Source organism: Pezoporus wallicus, unplaced genomic scaffold (assembly GCF_028554395.1).
Source record: "Pezoporus wallicus isolate ANWC-B61680 ecotype Strahan unplaced genomic scaffold, APGP_CSIRO_Pwel_v1 contig_3817, whole genome shotgun sequence".
NCBI lineage: Eukaryota > Metazoa > Chordata > Aves > Psittaciformes > Psittacidae > Pezoporus > Pezoporus wallicus.
In genome coordinates, this window is record NW_026635157.1 from 11,528,952 (window position 1) to 11,550,698 (window position 21,747).

The window sequence follows — 21,747 nt, forward strand, 5'->3', positions numbered from 1 at the left end:
GTGGGTGTTGGATTTTTAGGTATATTTCATTAAAGACTTGATGAAAGAATTTAGAGGAATTGAGTACATTAGGAAATTGTGAGAATAAGATGTACTCTACCTCACCAACTGTTTAGAATTTTACTGTCCCTGAGAGTGTTAGCAATCCTGGTCTAATTTGGTGCTGTTCACAGTTGAACTTCATGCTATTGATCATGGAAGTCAACTGATTGAATATTGTCCTTTAGCATCTATGAAAACAAGGAGAACTACTTCTTACATGGTGACTATTTGCAATGTGCAGAGCCAGAATCACTGGGTTATTTTATGAACTTTGTGAATGGCACTGTGGAATATGATTGCTGTTACTGTTCATTAGTTCAGAAGAAAGGTGAGTGGATAAGTTGCTAAACCTAGTGTTCTCCTCCCAGTCTAGCTCATAAATCTTCTGTGTAGGCAGCTATTCATACGGAGGTAGGGGAGATGGAATATAGTTAACTCTGTTTCAGATCAGGTGCTTTTGCAAATTTTGTGCAAGATGAGTTTGCACTGGTTGAAAACTGAAGGATTATCCCTTCTTACACTGACAGGGTCAAATTGTGAAAAACAGTAATATGCAAGGATATTGTAAAAATTGACACTTAATTGAAAGTGTATTGCAGTCAGGCTGACTAAAGGAATTAATAGCCAGTAGTGTCCATTTTTGTACAATCATCATTCTGTTAACACACAAGGTTCTTTCTCAAAATAATAAATTACCTTTTAATTACCTTTTAATACTGGTAAATTACCTTTAATAGTCTGCTATTCAAGATACAAGAAAGGACTGCAAGACTAGATTACTGAAAAAGAATGTTAGGAATTAGTAAAGCAACTTAAACAATTTCAGACCATTTTCACCTTCTTTAGAAATAAACAGTAGTTAACTCCAATCATCACAATAATTCAATTTTCAGCAGCTGTATCGTTCTAATTTAGAGATAAGGATGTTGGGGGGAAACCACATCAACGGCTTACAGAATTCAAGATAGATGATACCAGTAGTACTTTCCTTGTCCAGTGATGTAGTCACTCCAACACGGAAGGCCGCTAGTTTGGTTAGGCATGATTTGCCCTTCGTGATGCCTTGGTTAGTTGTTTTGATTTGTTTGGCAAAATGAGCAGCTCAGTCTATAGAAAAGCACCTCAGAGAAAGAAAAGTCCTGACAGTCCTATAGATGATAGAGGGAGCAAATTCTCAGAGTCAGCAAAATTTCTCTTCCTGCTGTAGTCCTTTTGCAATCAGCGATCAGGAGACACGGACTTCCATCCCTAAATTTAAGACATAAGCACAAGGTTTCTGTAGTTTTGTCCTTTGGTTGTGTATGCATAAGCCACACATGCTTATTACAATACACTTTATCAAAATTAAAACGCAAGTCATATGAAATACCTTCAAATTCCTACATTTCCTTAGATGATTCTATTCTACATTCAGTAGCTTCCTCAAAATAATATACTTATTGCATGCAATGCACATACACATAAATAATAGATTACAGTGTGATTTAGATCTATAATTGCTTTCATATAGTCCTCAAATGTAACATTGAGTCTAGAGAATGCATGTATTATCTGGTGCTGGAAAACATACATACAATAATCCTGGCTTCATTTCAGTCAAAAGCAATTTTCCTGTTGATACTGGGGAAAGGGATAGCATTTTGCCTACAGGTTTTAGCATTTTGGATACAGGATGCTCAACCACTTGTTATACTTAGTCTATCACCATACAATATAGTTTTTCTCCACTAATTTAGGACTTTGTGATATGTTTCTAGTGGGCATCAGCTTTGTCTCGTAGGCAGCATTAAAGTTCATGGAATGAGTTACTGTCTCTTACTTCAAACCCCTTAATGTAAGGAAACCAGAATAAATGGGCAACCAGTTGATATCATCCTGGCTTTCCACTATTATTGGAAAAACAACAGTGAAAAACCTGGTCAGTTTTGAAGTTACTGATAATCCAAACTCAGTCATTTCTTATAGAATATATATATGTAGTAAAACACCAGTGCCAAGGTTAGGCGAATAGGTAAACTCCCTCAGTAACCTTTCCTTCAGATTTTCTGAGAAGTATATAGTTGTTTTTCTAAAGTAGCTGTTCTGACTGAAATAACATTATAAAGTGGCCAAACGGTAGGAGGCACCTACACTGCACTTTGCTCTGTCAATGAATCTTGCTCTGTCTTTCTGCAGGGAAGAGTGAGATGAAAGCTCAGAGGTTTTGGTTGTATTTTTGAGCCTTCAGCTTTGAAGTGTGTCTTCAGGTCACATCCAATCCTTCTGATTCATATTTTGAAATCTCTGAAAGACCTGGCCTTAAATCTCCATCCACAGAACCAAATCTCTTGTGCAAGCTTTAGTTATTTTGCTGCTTGAGTAGTTCTTACCTTTGCAAGGTCCAAGCTACACAGGTGTGCTCACATTGTACTCATGGCAATTCCAGACACAGTGACTATCCTACTCCAGCGTGCTTCCCTCTCTGCCCTTCCCACATCCTTGCTGGTTTTCAGCAAACATGAGTGGTTTTCCCCTTGGCATATACAGCTATCTATATTTTAGCTTTGATTGGTCTTTTGACTCTACTGATTGGCCTTTTGGCTCTACTGCTCATCAAATGTTCATTCGTATTTGTCATATCCAGCCCAGCTAATAGTTGACTGGGAGCTGATTCATTTTAACCCTTGAGAATCTCAAACACCTTCTATCAGTTTCCCCTCAAAAGTCATGCCCCTCATTTCCTGTTAGACAGCATCATATGTGTGTCCAGCATTAATTCTAGCTTGTGTGTATGTGTTGAATGCATGCAGCTACACATGCAGACAGCACTTACCTGATCCTGACTCTTACCCCTAGGCACCTTAACAATGCACACAATACAAACAAAATAAATATTAAGTCCGCACATGTTATGTATGCAAGTATGCATACAAGCATATATTTACACAAAGTAGGAAGCATTTAGCATTTCTCAGCAGATAGAGTTCAAGCTGTAGGGGAGAGAGATGATTATGATGATGAAGTCTTATGATGATGATTAAGTTTTATGATTAAAGCACTGCTAGATCTCTCACTGTCTACCTAGCTCTCGCAGAGGTGTCTGAAAGAGAGCATGTTCCTAACTCAGAAGGTTGTTTTGAGGGTAAGTTGTTTGTAAATGGGTCAGATACTGCTGAGATAAAGGTTACAGAGACAAATAATAGAGTGATTTTAAACAACAGCATGATCCATCCCTCAAAAGATAATATGGGTTCCTGCATATGGAACCTGAATGGAAATGGTCAGAGCAACATGGTTAAAATTAGAAAGTATTAGATACCAGTAATCCCTGGTACTGACTATGCTGGCTTTCTAAAAGGCCTGTGGAGCAGATTTTCAGGGCAGCAGTAGTCTTCCTGTGGTGTGGCTTTACCTTATTTTTCATTCTGCTTGTTTCGATGGTCTGTTGAGACGGATCCTGGTTTCAGAATGAAGGACATTTGCTGTGTAATGGCATAGGCACGATGATACCAACAGCTTGTAACTACTCCATGTGCAGCTGCTGTGAGGGGAGAGAGGTTAAGTGGCACCTGCTGCATGCTGGGTGGAGAGTGAAAGAAGGGTCAGAGAGAGAAAAAGCACACGTACCCATCTGTGCTTGTGAGCAGGGGAGAAGCGAAGTGCTGAGCCACAGCCTTAGAAAGTAAGAACTAGAGAACTGAAGAGCTGTGTCCTGTTTTACAAGTAAACACCTCATGGGGTTTTACCCCTGGCTGAAACCTATTTATATTTTTTGATATTTTTGCCAGGCTGGAAAACGCTATGTTCCTGATCCTTTGTACACCAGGCTCTGATGCAAAGAAGTGCAGAATGAATGGCTGTGCACTTTCACGTATATTCTCTTTTCCTCTCTGCTGTAACCTGTGGCCTCAGCAAGCTCAGCTGTGTTATGGAGTGGTTTCATCTCTGTGTAGAACAGCAATTTTTCTTTTCTCAGAGCCTATAAACAGAAATAAAACTACTGCTGACTTTAGGCTTGGTTTTGTGAGTGACCTTATTTGGAGAATCAGAATTCCTGGTAGAATGCAGATTGCAGGCCAGATGCTGTAAGGTGAATTAATATGCAACGGTGGACTGAAATTGGGTGAAGGAGAGGACTGGAGTTAAGGGTGCTGATTGCATCTTGGAAAACAGAGTTTAATTTACTGCTTGTGAGTTAATGTAATCTCAGTAGTCCATGTTAAATATTCCAAATTTAATACCTGAAAAAAAGAACATTAAAGGAAGTAACAGTGATTCAGTTGATAGATTATTTCTGCATTGTCTTCAGCTTTGTAATACAGTAACTTGTTTGGAAATCCAGATGCATATACACTTCTGGAACCATGAAGTTATATATATATATATATATGCAGCTGTATACACATACATAGTCATATTCTTGTTGTTGCAAATGTATGGCATGTCGATTGAAATTTATACTGTGCCTATATAGATATGTGTAGACATATAAACACATGATGCATGTATGTATATTCTGGATACTGTATTAAAACACACACATATTTGGAAATTATCATCAATGATGATGATCTTGTCCCTAGTGCTTACACATTTAAGCAACTTCTTTTTTAATTCATTTAGCAGCAGCAACAGAAGAACCTGAGGTGATTCCAGATCCAGCTAAACAAACAGATCGAGTGGTGAAAATAGCAGGAATAAGTGCTGGAATTCTGGTATTCATCCTACTTCTCCTTGTTGTCATATTGATCGTCAAAAAAAGGTAAGAAAATTATCTGTGCTGATTCTTCCTTTTTTTCCTCCAACTCAAACAATAACTAAATGGGTCTTCAAAAAAAAAAGAGTTTCAGGATCAGTAGCTCACATCATATTTTTGATAAGTTCTTTGTGTTTCCTGTTGGGTTTGCTGTGATTCTTATGATGGATTTAAAGAGAGGATATCTTTATATTTGGGATCCAATAATTATACATTTTCTTATACTTAATTATTTCCAACTAGTTTTAAGTTGCAGTTGGAGGAATGTACAAAATATCAGAATAGGTGGAATTAAAATTCATAGAACCTTTTTTTTTTCCTAATCAAAGTAAAAAAGAATAACTTACTGTGGTTTTCATGTTATAATCACCTAATGAATTTTATTTTCTATATGCAGCTCTAATGAGTTGTTTGTATGTTATCCAGCTTGCAAAATAATGTAATTTTATACCTCTATTTATGCTCTTGTAAACCTGGAGTTTTTCTTAAAAGTCATACCACATCACTGTAAAATTATCTAGCGAGTCCTTAGTGCATGAAATTGTTTTAAAATGTATTAATTTGAATGAAATCTCATTTTTTCAGTGCTTTCTTAGTAAGCAATATCGCCATCTTCTGGCATTGTGCAATGCTAACTCTACATCCAAATGCTCCTACCTATAGTAAATTGTGCTACCCTGTTGCTCGGTCAGTATTTAAAGTCTCAACTTCCCAGTAGTTGCAACTCTTTTAACCTGGCATAAAAGTTCATAACATGGCTCTATAAATCCATAGTTTTAGCATCAAAACAATTCCTCTTTTTCTGTGTACCCCCCTCCCTGGCGGGTCCCCTTCACAGGGCACAAGCTGGTTTCTCTTGGGTGGAACAAGACCTTTGTCTTCCGGTGGTGTGTGCATTGTGTTCCCTTGCCTTTTGCAGAAGTCTTAATGAAAGGTATATTTGTAAATGTTGTGACTGTTCCTCTGAAATGCAGCTTGCTATTACTTATAAAGATTAAGAAAAAAAAAATCAAAATTGTACCTAAGATCATTCTATATGTTATAATTACTGGTTTGCCTTAGATTTTTTTAATTTATTGCCTCTTTACAATTATCCCTGGAGATATATAACTTGGAGAAGAAACGTCTGCATTAGAAACATTAGGTATGCTTATAGTGTTCTGTGTTAGTTAGCTACATATGTGATTTTTCCCAAAAGTGCTTTTACTTTTCTCTGTTGTTTACCCCTGTGGTTGAGAATTAACACATATGTGAAAGGTCCAACTCATCCTATGCAAAAATGACATACAGTCAGCCAATTTACTTTATTTACACAGCTTCAACTTTTTGAAAACAAAAAAAAATATTTGTTTTTCAGCTTTTAGGAAAAAAAATATACTTTATAGCTTTATTGCAGGGTATGTGCTGGGAGGATCATCTCAGTGCGTGATGCAGTGGTCCCCTTATGCTTAATAGAAGAACGTGTGTGCGCGCGCGTGTGTGTGAGAGAGGGAGACTGTGTACCGCTTTATAATGTCAGTCACTTCCAGATGGGATTGGCTAGTTTTTCAAGTAAAAAAAAAAAAACAAACCAACAAAAAGGCCTAAAATTCAATGTGTGTATTTTTCCTTTCCTTTTTACCTCTTGCATTCAGATTCCTTTCAGACTTGTACTTTCACTGTTGAGTTTTTTGATGAAAGCAAGTCAACTATGTACTTGAAACAATAGTTTAATATTTCCCCTTTTCTCCCCTTCCTTCCTCTGAACCTGTAAAGGCAGTACACTCTTAGGAATGATACTTGATTATCATTCTAAGGCACACAACATTTATAAACTTCTGTGCTATTTTGTATTCAAAATAGGTGCAAAATTCACCTGTTCAATGGATATTTTGTATTTGGCAATTTTTCATCATGATAGTTTAATTAGTTATGTATTGTGTTATGTTATAGGTGTGCCATTCACCCCTTCCCCCCCCCCCGCCCAAGGGAAAGTGGACAGGTTTTTTTTAGTACCAGCTTTAGTCAAGTTCTTTTACGAAAAGCATAGAAAACCTTTGTATATTTGAGTTAATTCAGTCCATCTAGTGAATCAGGGCCATTCATATCATTAAGCCAGGAACAGCTGTAAAAACCCCGATGCATTCACACGTACATCAACATACTTAGCTGTGGTGGGACTGAAAACCAAATCCATTTGAATCATCTTCTGTAGTGTACACATTCAGTGATCCATTATGTAGTATCCCTTTTGGTACCTGAATTGACTGCAACTTATTACACTGAAAAGCCAAGAAAACAATGGTTTCTGCATTTTCATTGGTTTCGTAAGTCGTATGCACAGCCATCACTATCTCTAAATGCAGCATTACATTTTATTGAAAAATGGAGTACTAAGCAGTTTTGTTCATGAGCTTGAGATGTTTTAGGCTTTGCCTGATCATTCTGTACAAATTGGTTTGAAGTTTTCCGGAATGAAGCTCTTAACAGCTCTTAAAGAGTTTTACTGGAGTAATCAAACCAGCTAAGAAAAGGGATACTGCATCTTTAACAAGCAATGCCATTTTTATTTTCAGTCATTGTTGGACTATTTCCAAATGTCCTTCATTTCCTTCCATTTGTTTACCTCCCATGTTTTTAATGCTTAGCATGACTACATCAGCATTTCCAACTGTAAGATTTTAAAACAGAAGCATATGTTTGCATTCAGGAAATGTGTGGTGTATATGTCAGTACACACATATCTGTTGTGAACGTGCATTCTTTAATATGTGTGTACTCATATAGCTACATATAGTATGCATACAAACATATATGTATACACCTGTGTACTCATAAAGATGTTAAAATGAATTATATGAAATTTGCTTTCTGATTAAATGTATTTATTTAATTTTTGTAACTGAAAAGTAAAAAGTCTATTTACTGCACAAGATTCGTACACAGCTGTTCATTTGTCATGACATCTAGGTGGTAATCATTATATTATGCTGAACTGCATGTTGAAAATACACAATCCATTTAATTTTCAAATTTTTTGGCAATAGACGAAATTTCAGCATGTAACTTTCTCAAGTGATCTTTCTAAAAAAAATCATTTTTATACGCTAGTGTGTTGGTTTTTTTTTACTTGCATGGCAAAGTAAGGCTAGTTTGTGCATGAGCAAGTTGAAATGCTAACCAAAGAAACATGAATTTTCCAATTTTTTTTTTTAACGCACATTTCTCTGCTTTATTGAATGTGACAGAGTCACGCTTTTCATTCACCATTGCTTCTCTTTTTCCACTGTCTGTGATTTGCTTGCCAGGAGGAGCTACTATTCTTACTCCTACTATCTGTAAGTAGAACACGGGTGACTTACTATTTTACATGTTTTAAAGATGCAGTATCCCTTTTTAAAAAAGAAAAACAGTCTCTATAATTTTCCTAAAGTTTTACTGAAAGTTACCTTTCTTTATTCTCAGGATTGAAAGACTTCTTGTATCGTTCCTGTTAATCTTACCTGTTGTTTGGGGTTTTTTTTTAAAGGGATATTGTATTTCTAACTGTATATTGAGACTTTCACTTTTCGCTACAGTTTTTCCCGTAACTATCATTTTAGTTTATTGTAATCATAATTTAATTTGCATTATGATTCACAGCGACACATAACACTAAAGAAAAAAACTCTTTTCTCATTTCCCAGCGAGAGAACTGTACTTGTAAATCAAAAATCGTTCATTCTTAACATGTCAGATGAGTAGTGATCCTGTGCACCAATTTTCCTACACAGATGATAGGCAGATGCTAAACTTTTCTAAATAGGTCTCTGCCCTACCAATGGCAGAACAACATGTCTGCCATGTCTGACTCAGCGGTACCAAACTCTTTTCTTGCTTTACAGAAATATTTTTTTGTGAAGTGGTCTGCATTTATTGCTTGTGAAGTACTTTGCACACACATTTTAAAGTGTGGATCTCACTTTATGACATTGGTTTGCATAAAGTTTTGCTTCACTGAAGCAAAATTGACTTTTTCTAATACATGTTTACCAAATGAGTTTTTTTAAGTGCTGTGGCAGTTTTGGCTGTGATTGAGCAAAGCAGCTACACCCATTCTTAATTCTAAATAAATGCCCTTAAGAGGTGATCTAAAAATGCACTCAAGTGCTTTGATGAACTGGTGGTATCTCATAATGATGCTCTTACACATTTTTAAGCAGATTAATTGAATTCTTTAAAAAAAAATAAAAATTAAAAAAATTTAAAAACCCACCGCTAAGCTGGTTTAGCCAGCTGCCATTCTCCAGTTTATTGTGACAAATTATAATTTCCTAGTTAAATAGCAATTGCTTCAGCTCAAGATAATTAACCGCACAGTTTCATCCTATGATGGAGCACTTTTCCCCTCCAGCCCCCACTGAAACACCCACCTGCACAGTTTCACCCAACTGGATCCTTTAGCAGATAATGAGACTCATTTACACTTTCTGTCAGCCTCAAGTACTTTAACCTAACGATTTGCTTAACTGAAGCATAACATGCCTTTAGCTGAGTGAGGGAAGATAAAAAAGGAAAGGAAGAAGAATTCAAACCCGAGGGAGCCAGGAGCTGTTGAACAATAAAGCTGTCCTCTCATTTCCCAGCAGCTTTGGGTTGTGGTGCTGCAACACAATAGGCCATTTTAGGGGTTAAAGCAGAGCATAAGTATTAGAAAGTAGGTACTGTAATAAGCTAATAACTTGAAAGCCTTGATAGCTGTTGATTTATTTAGCATAGCTAGCAAATTTTGTTAAAAAGTGATGCTTCAAAGAAGGGCTTAATATAGTCGAGAGATGAGATGTAATAGTCGTTTTGTTCCATTTCTGAGACGGCATTAGAAAAAGGCGATCTTCAGTATACAGAGTCTATCTGCAAGGCTTTGAAACTTGAAAAAACAGTCTGAACTAGAAATGCCAATTTTGTGAAAGCTTTGGTAGTACTGGGAAGCAGTTATATACCTCAAGCAGTTTAATTTCTGGAGGTTCTAATGGTCTTCATTTGTTCGACCAGAGTATCACTGAAACCAACTTCTCTGAAGTAAATAGGAATGTGTGGAGTAAATGTATAAAATCAAGAATTTTAGAGGGGGCATCCAAATGTCATTGTTGGGGTTTTTTTATTTAGCTTTCACTGAAAACTGATACACACATGTCCACCTCATGTACACCTCAAGGGTTTGATGAAAAATATGATAGGTTTAGAGACCATCTTTTGGATTTTTGTAGCAATGTGGTTACTGAGTAGTAATTTTCCAGCTAGTCTATCTGTAAATGGGGAAAAGAACATGGGGAGGGGAAAGCGGGAACAAAATAAGGAAATGAGTCTGATCAGTGAAAGAATCTTTGTTAGTCTCAGGAATGTTTTCTCCATCTATATCCTACTTTATGGCTCCTTATTGTGAACCAAGGGTATTAACTTAAGAAACAATCATCTATTAGGCATTTTCTCAAATACACAAAAACATGAAGTGCTTCCTGTCTTGGAGAGTGGTATAGGTCTTTTCTGGTGGATGTTTCCCAGGATTTGAGAAGTAAATGGATGGATAGTTTACAGTAATATTCTTTTTGTCTTTTGTTAGAGTGCAGCCCAGAATATTAAAAGTTGTTGGAGAACAGAGGAAGAGCAAGCAGGTTTTTCAGTCGGAGAAATGTAAGACAAACACTGTCTAAAGAGTTAGCAGAATATTTGGTGATATTTTATGCAGGAAAAGCTTGTGAAGCTAAACTGTTTTAAACATACATTTTCAAGAACCCAGTATTTTCAGTGATTGTCTCTCTCCCACCTGGTGTCAGATTTATCCAAATAAGCAGGTTGGCTACCTATTATATTGCAGCCAGAGCTTCAGGTGAAAATAGGGAGGTTTCAGAATAGTCTAATGTATGTCAAAGGTTCCTGCAGAACCAAGGTGTTATTTCATGCTGCTCTGTATACTTCTTACTTATGCTTTAAAAGCAGTAAGCTTTAAGTGATAATTAAGTTATATCATCTGCTTCCTTCTGGCTTCTGAAGACAGTGAAAATCACTTCCAGTTCTTCCTCCAAAGGAAAGAATTGAGAGATATTTCTGAAGCATGGTTCTGAAGGCATTGGCTGTTAATCTGCGGGGCTTAGTTGTATAGGTTTGGTTGCTGCTTAACTGTGACAAATTCAGAGTGTAAGACTGTTAATGTCAAAAATTTAAGATGCTCCCAAATTTCATGAAAGGGTAGAGTTATGAGGAGGATTTTATTTGGTTTTTAAAGAACCAGCGTTCAGTATCAGGAACGAGGTGTGGTATCATGCTGTATCTTGTGTACTGAATGGGAAGAACAACCTTTAAAATAAAAGGTAATATGAATCCATATTGAATAATTATGTCTCTTTTGTTATTTCATAGGGCTTTTACTAACAAAGTAATTTAGAAGGTTAAATAATTTCTTCCCAACAAGGCAAGCAAGGGGAATGAATTATCCATTTATAAAATCAAACCACCGATTTAAATGGAGATGGTTGATAAAACTGCATGCACAGATGCTTCTTATTTATCATTTCAGTTAAAATGTAATTATATTCTCTAATTTGTTTATATTAGTGTAATTACTCCACAGGAAAATAAAATATTACCAGGGTACAGAAGTTGGCACTTCCATTACCACATTTGTGTGTGTATAGAAAACACACGGTCGCGACTCTTTCATAACAGGGTGCATAGTTTTATCAACTTCATACTGGAAAAGTTGTACTCGGGAAAATCAGCCAAACTTTTCAGCCTCTCAGGATTATAGATAATGACTGCTGTAGACATCAGTGTTCATGAAATATTAAGGTGGTTTGGGTTTTGGTTTTTTTTTGGCTGGGCAGCAAACTCGCGAAGAAGCGCAAGGATGCCATGGGGACCACTCGCCAGGAGATGACACACATGGTGAATGCGATGGATAGGAGTTATGCTGACCAGAGCACCCTGCATGCAGAGGATCCCCTTTCAATCACATTTATGGACTCTCATAACTTCAGCCCCAGATGTAAGTACAACTGTGATAGATAATCGGGAGGATAGGTGAATATAAGAAACATGGAAAACAGTTCTACCTTTTAAGGAAAATTGTTGTGAGCTCCAGGTTTTCTAGGAACACTGGTAAATCCAAAGGTTGAGTAGGGCTGTTCATATGTTATCTTTATTGGTCTGTGGCCAATTATTTAAATATTTGTGTGTACTTTCAGTATATGTTGATACTTGCTCTAGGAAAAATATTATACTTCTAGAATATCTCAATTATAATCTGAAATTGAGTTTTCCCTCATGGGGATGTTTAATACCAACATGTTAAATATTACTGCGTAATGCCATGTCTGTAATGAATAATAATATGAGGTCCAAATTAATTTCTTTCTTTTGGGAGTAAGGACATTAGAAGGAAACATTGACAGTTGTTGATGCTGTTTGTGAAGTTTAGGAACAAGCTTGTTAGTATATCTACAAATTTACCTGTATTTATATTCCTTTTTTATAGACTTGACAACTGTCTCATTTTGACAAAGTTTGGCAGTTTCAATTTCTGCCTGTTGAGTGTCTGGGTTATAGCTACTACTATACCCAGCACACTTGCTTGATGGGTATAACTCCCAGCTTCTGCACTGTGCCTTGCGCAAAAGCAAGATACTCCACTGGTAGACTCAGTGGATACCTCAAAACTGGCATATAAGTTACCAAAGAGTTGCAATTCTGCCATGGAGCTGGTGGGAACATGACCTTCTCACAGCCATGTGGACTTGTGGCTTCACTTTGAACAGATCTGAGCAGCCTGAGCTGCTTCTGAATTGCCGTCTTTCGGGAAAGGCACTCCATCTCCCTTCTCTTGGCTACCACGCTTAAGCAAAATACATCCCTTAAGGCTCGTCAGTTCTTTCCTGATTGTTATAAGGGAAATGGGTTTTGGCAGAGGGATTATTGCTCAATTTATTGAAGCCTACCACACTGAACAGTGCTAACATTATTAAGTGTCTCATAATCAATTACAAATAGGAGTTCAACATCAGCCTGTGAGTTTTTATATACAGTTTTGGCTGGAACTGTTTGAAAATTCTCCAAAGTTTGATGTCTTATTGTCATCAAAATTTATGGAGGCAGGTTTGCAAATACAGTTTGATTTGGACTAAGTTATGATGGATCCCAGGCAAAGTACCCATCAGGAGCCTTCATGGCTATTAGAGAACCAGGGCTGCCAGGCACTTGGGAAGTCTTCCAGGTGGACTGACATGACACCAAGAGCCTATGAGTCCCAGCCACCACAGCCGTCTTGGTTGGTTGGCAAAGAATTTTGGCATCACTGTTTTCCAGTCTCTTAAATATGTGACTTTTTAGGTGTTGGAGGGTTCAGTTCTCCTCACTGTCATCTGTGCTGAGGCAAAGAACTCTCTAAGCTTGCAGGATTTTAGGCAATTTACTTGAGAACTGGGTCTCAATTTTGCCACAGAAATGTTGGTATTTTAATTTTTTTTCCAAATTAAAACAAAATCACACTGTGGATTCCAGACATTTCTGTCCAAAACAACACGTTTGTCTCTGCACAGTTCTATCAATTGTTGTGATAACAAATGATAAAAATCTATGAATTTTATTCCAACATCTGCATCTAAGTATCTGTGATTTTCCTGTGCTCCTTAAGAATAATATCTTTTGGCATTGCACATAAAAAAGCTATTAACTGTAAATATGTGTGTAATTTTTCTAAATTGCCTGGAAGGCTTTAAAGAAATACCTTTTTTTTTTGAGATTAGCTATTCAGGTATTACATGAGAGGATGGGTTTAAAAGAAAAGGAGTTGTTTCTATGAAAGCAAACCTTTATTGTAAAGTGAAAAGACAATAGTTAAGGAGGAACCCTTTCAGAAACTAAATTGCATGTAATGTCTTCTTTTCTCCTTTCAGTAAGAATCTCTTTGCCTTTATCGTTACATTTCTGAAGTCCAAAATCACTGCCTTTCATTCCTTTTTTTATTCTGGAACCGTGTATTCATTCTGTTTTTCTGTTGTAGTAAAATTAATGGGGTTTAGTTACCACTTGGTTATAATCTGAAGTGTATTGTTTTTATTCTTAAACATACACAAATTGAGGGTAATGTATTTCTTCATGAGCTTTGTTTTCCTACAGTGCCCAATGATCCACTTGTGCCGACAGCTGTATTAGGTGAGGACCCTAGTCCTTCATTATCCATTCCTGCATGAGTTTCATGTCCTTGCATGACTGAATGCTGAAACAGCTTGTTTTATGTGAAAGATACTATGCTGTTGTCAGAATATAACTCTACATTCAGATTAGCAATTCAGAATTAAACTGACACTGCTCTTAGAATAAAAATTATGTTATGTTCTCATTAGGAAGTTATTCCTAGTCAGTGCTAACGGAAGAGTAAATGAGGAAATAGGTAAATGGAAAATGCTAAAATTTTTCTCCCCAGAGCATTCAAAGTGAGTTGCGATGAAGTGACATGTGAAACTAGAACTCTATTGAGAGATAACATAAAAATAAAATTCAGATCCATATTAGCATTATTTGGCACCCAAAGCTCAATTTTCTAACTAACAAGAATAAAAATTAAAACTGAAAAGGGAAAAACTTCCCTAACACCCAAGAAGAAACAACAACTTCATTTATAGGTTCTGTGCAAATATTCCTGTATACCTATATTAATTACATATTTCTATTTATTTTAACCTGCCGGCTTTTCAACTTTGTACTTACTTTAAAAGAACAGCAGGTGTGACCATGTGCTGATTTCTATGTTGCATCTGACACTGAACACGTTTTAGGGTTTTTTTAAATGCAAAGATAATAGTGTAATTTGTATCTGAGTTCTTGGTTTGATAAACAAAATGTGCAGCATTGAGTTTCAGTTAGTTGCTAAGTTTATTTTAGGATAAAAAGCAAACATCAGGAAGTGGACATAAATATAAACTAAGGTTGCAAATTAGATTCCTAGAAGTAAAACTTAAAGGGACCTAGAGGCAATTTAATTCTTCCTCTGTTTTTGCGAACCAACATTATAGGTATAATATAGAATCTTTATGGCAATTGATATAAAAATAAAATTCCATTCCATATGAGTAATATTTGGGACCCAAAGATCCATTTTTTCAGTATTAGTTACTACTGCCTGAGTGTTACTACTGAGTGTTATTACTGCTCACACCTAGTTTTTCCTAACTAGACTCATTTAGATTAAATCTTCATTGCTGTGGATTGAGCCATTTTCTTTTGAGAGACTCATAGAAAGAACTGACACACTCCTGTCCTTTTAGAACCGTCTTTTACCTATTGAAAAGCTCACCTGTACTTGGTTGTCTCTCATATAGTTAAGCCCAGATCTTTCACTCATCGTCTTGCAGCTCATGTTTTCTAATTTTACCATTCTTTTCCTCTGAACACTTGCCAGTTCATAGGACAGATTTTTAAATTGTGGTACCCCAAATCAGGTACAGTTCTCAGAAGTCTCAATGCTGAGCTGAGGGGAATAGGTACTCTCATGCCCTACTCGTAATGTTCCTGCTACCTGAACTGTATTTTGTCTTTTTTATTGTGTTTATGTTGCTGACCTGCATTCAGTTACCTGTTAAAATCATTATCCAGTCCAATACTCCATTTTGTAGTTGTTTATTTGATATATTTTCTACATATCATAGCATATTGTGGCCACTGTTTAATTCACTGTGTTGATTTTTGCATTGTCTCCCAAATAATCACAATAACTTTGAAATATGATCCTGTACTTGTGATGTGCTTGTGATGCCTTCTTTGTGGCCTCTGCCTTATTTTCTATCCCATTATGCAAATAGTAGGCAAAAATGTTGGTAGAAAGTATACCAAATCTTTGTGTAAAGTGTCCTATGGGACTGAGAACAAATACCTATTTGTGAGTAGTCTTTGGTCTTTGTCAAGCTGGGTATACTCACCATGGGGGAAATTTGTGAAGTCATATTCTGCCTATTTCCTTTTGATAACATTGCAGGTACCATTCTCTTCACTACAGTAATATCCTAGACAGTTTATAATGTATCAGAGCAGTTGGATGCTGGAGCCTTCCGCTTTGAGCCCAAGGAAATCTAACCATGTGGTTTTAGAAGTTTATGAGTGAAACAGAACCATTGCCTGAAAGAGCAAAGGGTTAAACTCAGTAAATCTGAATACTTACTGAAATTGTATTAGTGGACTTACAGAAAATTAGTCTTTTCCTGAAATTCTTCTGAGATATTCTTGATCTTCGTGTCTCTTTTAGCCTTATTTCAGACACCTACAAGCTACATAGGTGCTCTCTGTGATACTTGTAAAGCTATTCCTAATAGCTCATTTAGTCTGTAAGTATATTCCAAAGATCAGTGTGTTGGCACTACATTATGGTAGACATAGATATGAACAGCTGTGATCAATATGGGCAAGGAATGAACTGAAGAGCAGTTTAATAGTTCTTGTCTGCATTTCCATAAACTAGTAATGGTGTTCAGAGCATGATAGCCTCCTGGTATAGGGAAAGAAATACTAGTTGGAAGAGGTAATGGCTTTTAATTGCATGGACTGAAATAGCAGAAGGAAGTAGACAAGCTTTTGACAAACCATGTAGAATGGGTTGTGTACCTCTAAGCACGTTACTTTGGAACTAGATCATTTAGCCTACTTTACCCTCATATAGCCCTTGCTTAGCCCAGTATCACAGAACAGTTTTTCTCTGTTTTATGTAGAGATTAGCAAAATCTTATAGCCTATAAATTATAGACCATGTTATTTTATATGAAGCTCTTATTACTTTGTAGCTGTACTAGGTTTCTTTTTCTTCATGTATAGGTTATTAATGCTACTCTCTATTCTGTGTACATTAGCTCTAAGTTAGTATGACAATTTTACTTTTCTCAAGTTCCTATCATTACATTGATGGTATAATAATGTGGCCCTTATATTTTTAAAACGGCTTTCATTGTTACCTATTGTGAAGCTTTAACAACTTTTAATGTCATTTTCTTTTAGTCATTTTCTAATATAGTCCTGAAATAAATTTCTCATGTCTTTTCACTCATTGTTTTTTTGCTGCCTCAATGGGTTAAAGTGCCTATTACTGGTAAGTATACTGTGAGGAATGGGGGAAACTGAAAATCCTGAGGTGGTTTGAAACATGTATGATTTAATATGGGTAGCACTACAATAAAAAGTGACTGCTGCATGTCACTCACATTATTAGGCAGTTTAGTGGGACATAAATGTACTGAAATTACCAACTTGTGTGACAGTTCAAAGAACTGGGTTTCTTACTAGGAGACGTCGTTTCAGAAGGCATTAATGAGGTTTGCATTTTGGTGGAATTTTAGAAAATCCAGTCCTTGGGGTGTTCTTTTTCCTGAAGTGTTTTCTTCTTAATATTGATCCTCTGCAAGGAAAATGAGGAGTCAACTCCACACTTCTCATTTCAGTAGCTACTTTCCCAAAAAGGTTTCAATTACAATTTTTCTTTCCCTGTAAATACATTTGAAATGCTGGTTTCTAATTGTTTAAAAAAGCTATTTCAATAGGAGGGATTGACAAAATGTGTTCACTTCATGCAGGTTTGACCTTTGGTTTTGATAAGAGGATTGGTGTGTAGCATACGACATTAGAGAGGACTTTGTCCGTACAGAGCAAAAACTGTGGCTGAAATCAACATATTCAAGTTTCATTTCTCTGCTAAAAGACCTCAGTTAAAATGCCCACTCTGAAGTGCTGATTCGTCTTCCCAAATAGAGGGTTCCCAAATAGTTCTGAAGTGATAGAATAATTGCTTCTCTTTTTTACTGGGATATCAATTTACTGTTTCTTAGCTTTAGACAAATGATGTGCTGATACCACTACAGGCTTATTCTAATTTATTGCTCCAGGTGTAGTATTTCTGTTGATACATATTAGCCATTAAAAAAGTTACTTTGGGTGATAGAGGCTGGAGTTCCCAAGTACATTAATGTCATAAAGTTTTGTAGCTTCAAATAAAATTCCCTTCAGACATCTTTATTGCAGGCTGAAGAATTGCAAACTTTTGTATGTGTTTGAAGTTAAATTCCTTTATGTACTTCAAGGTATTTATGTGCTGGAGAGTGCGTGCTTTGCGCTTTCAGATATCAGATATGTTTTTGAAGGAGGAGGTTGAAAATAGACATGATATGTATGGCAGCAGGTGTTATTGCTCCGCAGGTACCTAATGCATTAGTTTCTTGTAAATACAGATGAAAATCACAGTGTGACAGCAGAGTCCAGCCGGCTCTTGGATGTCCCTCGTTACCTCTGCGAAGGCACAGAATCCCCATACCAGACCGGGCAGCTGCATCCTGCCATCAGGGTGGCTGATCTTCTGCAGCATATTAACCTAATGAAGACCTCTGACAGCTATGGATTTAAAGAGGAGTATGAGGTGAGATCTTCAGTAGTGGGGTTTTGCTAGGAAAAAATTCCTTGGAAAGGGAGATCATTTTGTTCGCATTGCATTGCAAAAGGATGCAACTAAATGTCATGGGTTTAAGGGAAAAAGAGATAAGGATAAGCAAGCGTAAGGTTCCTGTATTTGTAACCCAAAAGTGTAATAGTGAATGGAGTCCAATGGTTTGGTCCTTTACAAGTAGCTGGGGAAAAAAAATATGTATTCCTTAGGGTATAAGAAGACGTGGCCTGCTGAATCTTTTTGACATATTGTAAGAAGTTGACACCCTTTTATTGCTGCTTTTTAGTTGAAATTTTGTAATTAGTTTATGTGAGCTTTCTGAGCCATCTTCAGTGCAAATCTCCTGTATTATGTTAAAGATTTAACCTGGTTGGTTTTGCAAAAAGCGCTGACTGGAAGCACTGTCATGATTTATTGTAGCATCTCAGGAGGGCAATACTGGGAATAAACTCCAGCTGAGAAGCAGTAAAGACATGCCACGGTAATAATGTCTTGAAGTTCTAATTAGACTTGAGCATGTCTACTTACAACTTTAATGTTAAAGTGGAAGCAAAAAAATCCCAGCACTAGATATAGAAGATGAGTACAGATTCCTTTTGCTTCTGATCTCTGAATCTGTTGTGATTCTTTGGGATTAGAATATCAGGCAGGGCACACAGTAAAGATGGGAATGGTACTGCCGAGGTCACTCGCAATACAGCTAGGTTTAAAATGAGTTTTTCTGAGTAACCTCTTCTGACTCAGTTTTCAACCTTCTCTCCTTTCTGCAGCTGTCTCTACTGTAACATAAAAACTGGAATAAATAAATGTCTGGTTTTTGAAAGAATATTATTCTCTTTTCCTCTCTTTTACTTAAATATGCTTCGTTATGCTCTGCCTAACTTCAGGGCTAAGACCAAGTGTCAGCCACTGCTGGGGGGGGAGGGTGGTCCCTGATGCCACATCAGGTGTTTTCCTACTTACTACTTCTTCTGTTACTGTACATGACATGTTTGCTCTGGCCTGGGCTTCTGAGCATGCATTCAAGTTTTGTTTCCATGGCTACTGTGTACTTTCTGAAAGTAACTTACCCAGTTACTGATAAGAACATCTGGAAGGAAAAAATTGCATAAACCTGCAACAGCTGTAAAATATCTACGGGCAATGAAGAAAAAGCCAAGGAGGAATAAAGCTGCTTCTATCACTACTGAGAGATCAAACTCTTCTTGAGAGTTCGAAAATGTAGAATAATTTTGCTAGTGGCTAGAAGGAGGGATATGAAGAAAAACAGCATAAATAATGAATATTGGCAGAGGAGGTTTCCTGATGGCTCTGTAGGGAGAAAAGCCATTGTACTGAGCTATATGAGGAAAGTAGTATAATGCTGTAGTAAACAGGTTATATATTATTGTGTCTTGTAAGAAGGGTGATCAGTCTTCCTGTGCTTTCTCAGCTTGCTGTTGTTCCTCGCTAGCAAGGATGTCTGAGCAAGTTTAGCTCTGCAGCGATGCCAGGATTTGAAATCCCTTTGGAGTCCCTTAGTGAATTGCCCATTGATCTGTAGCAATCAGGTGGAGAGAGACTCCAGAGACTCCTGTCTCATCTAGATATATTTCTATACCATGGTACTGCCTGGGTGACCAGAGTGGACAGGCAAAGCTGAACTTACATTATGGTAGGGCAGGTCTTTTAAACTGCTATTTTTGGAGATAAATTAATGGTCAGAATGTTTTCTTTCGGAACATTTTTATTTATAGAGTTTCTTTGAGGGGCAGTCAGCTTCTTGGGATGTCGCTAAGAAGGATCAAAACAGAACAAAGAACCGCTATGGAAACATTATAGCATGTGAGTATCGGTGAACTTGGTTTGAGCGATAGCTGTAATCGCGTGTTATTTGTGTCATGTTCTCTCTCTCTCTTTACAAGTCTCCGGTGGCAGCTGCCTAATGCTCCAAGTGGAGAAGGAGGACAAATGGTTTTTCCAGCTTTGTTTCGGTTTGGTTTGGTTTGGTTTGTCTTTCGCAGTTCAACTTGCTTCCTTTTATAACTCAGGCTGAATTTCGCATTTGCATCTCTCTTGTGAAAGCTGTGGTAAGCATATTACAGTGACAAGCTAGTACTCATTTGGATGTTAATTCTATTAATTGGCAATTTGTTACTATTTTACAAATGTAATTGAACACACAGGAATGAAGCTACTGGAGAAGTCCCTGAACGGGTAGAGTTACTTCTTCATGGAATCCCAAGTGCATTGCTAACCCCTATGTTGTGACTTCCTTATCTTCTTTAATGTCTCAATATGAACTGAAGCCATCTAGGGTCGGACGTAAGGAAACAGTAATCAGGACTTCTGGTTTTCTAGATTGCCATCAGCGGAGCTGATGTTGAAAGGGACTTTGAGCAAGTAACCTTGTTTCTTTGTGTCTTTTTAACCACATGTAACAGCATGATACCTTTCAGCTACACTTAATGAAGATTAGTGAATGTTTTTGATGTAATTGGAGACCTCAGATGAAATGGTTCTTTTCTCTGTAAACACTTACTATGTAAGGATTGTAAATTGTGAGACACTTATGCCAGCTGATTTTGGTTTTCTCGATGACTTACTGTAATATCTTACTTAAAAATCACACTTCAAAAAGGCACTGTAACCACTTGGTTTTTACAGATGACCACTCCAGGGTGATTTTGCAACCTGTTGAAGATGATCCATCTTCAGATTACATTAATGCCAACTACATAGATGTGAGTGGATTGCACAGCTTTCTCCCTCTCAACTTGCCAGCTTCTCTATGTGAAATTATTGCATGTAATGCCTACAAATATATTGAAAGCTTTCTTTTATTAAGAACAAAATGTACACTTTCCTTGTTCTACGTCCTAGTACTCACTGACATTGTTGTGCTTTCTTTCACATCTGACTTTGATTTGGGCTGTAGATTTGGCTGTACAGGGATGTAAGTACCACTATATGTGAATAACGGCATCCTATTGTAAATATTTAATATAGATATTGTTATTAATTACTTTCCTCTTCTATTTTTATCAGTCAATAACTATGCATGCGTCATCTACTTTGTCTCATCTGTTCCTTTGAAAGATTTCCTTTTGTGTGAATATTTTTTGTACCTGTTTTGAAAAGATAATTTAGCCTTGTAACATAGCTCTGAATTTTATTAAACATTGATAGATAAGTCAGGTGAACCTCTCTGTTAAAGAGAGTTTGCTGTTCACTCTTTTTTTCAGTGGTGGTTTTAGCCACTAGTTTTTCTTTTCCCCTTCCCATTTGTATGTGAGAAGCTGGATTGTATGCTGTCTGAAAATGTACCTGTATTGTACTCGTCTGAAAATGTATCTGTGAAGTAGTCGTAATATATGTCTGGCAAAAAGGGAGGGATGATGGCCTTTCGTGGGGGTTTGTTTGTTTGGTTGTTTGTAGCAACAATTTAGATATTACAAAGTATATACACAAACATAGATATAAAACTATGTTAATGTAGAAATTTACTTGCTTCTGCAAAAAACCTCTAAAGTTTTAAATTTCACACTGTGATTAAAATACA

The 21,747-nt window shown here is 36.8% G+C and overlaps 1 protein-coding gene across 10 annotated transcripts in view; it reads left to right on the top strand.

Moving 5' to 3' along the window:
* PTPRK (protein tyrosine phosphatase receptor type K) overlaps positions 1-21,747 on the top strand; it is a 400,993-nt gene that overhangs the window by 358,432 nt on the left and 20,814 nt on the right. For 2 of the 10 annotated variants that reach the window (XM_057408964.1, XM_057409047.1), the window contains exons 14-22: positions 4,645-4,783; positions 5,880-5,921; positions 8,065-8,094; positions 11,617-11,777; positions 13,907-13,954; positions 17,995-18,179; positions 19,943-20,030; positions 20,853-20,929; positions 21,124-21,141. In XM_057408964.1, the coding sequence (XP_057264947.1) occupies positions 4,645-4,783; positions 5,880-5,921; positions 8,065-8,094; positions 11,617-11,777; positions 13,907-13,954; positions 17,995-18,179; positions 19,943-20,030; positions 20,853-20,929; positions 21,124-21,141 (788 nt within the window). The remainder of the gene's footprint in view (positions 1-4,644; positions 4,784-5,879; positions 5,922-8,064; positions 8,095-11,616; positions 11,778-13,906; positions 13,955-17,994; positions 18,180-19,942; positions 20,031-20,852; positions 20,930-21,123; positions 21,142-21,747) is intronic. The other 8 variants (XM_057408974.1, XM_057408983.1, XM_057408992.1 and 5 more) reach the window with 8 other exon arrangements.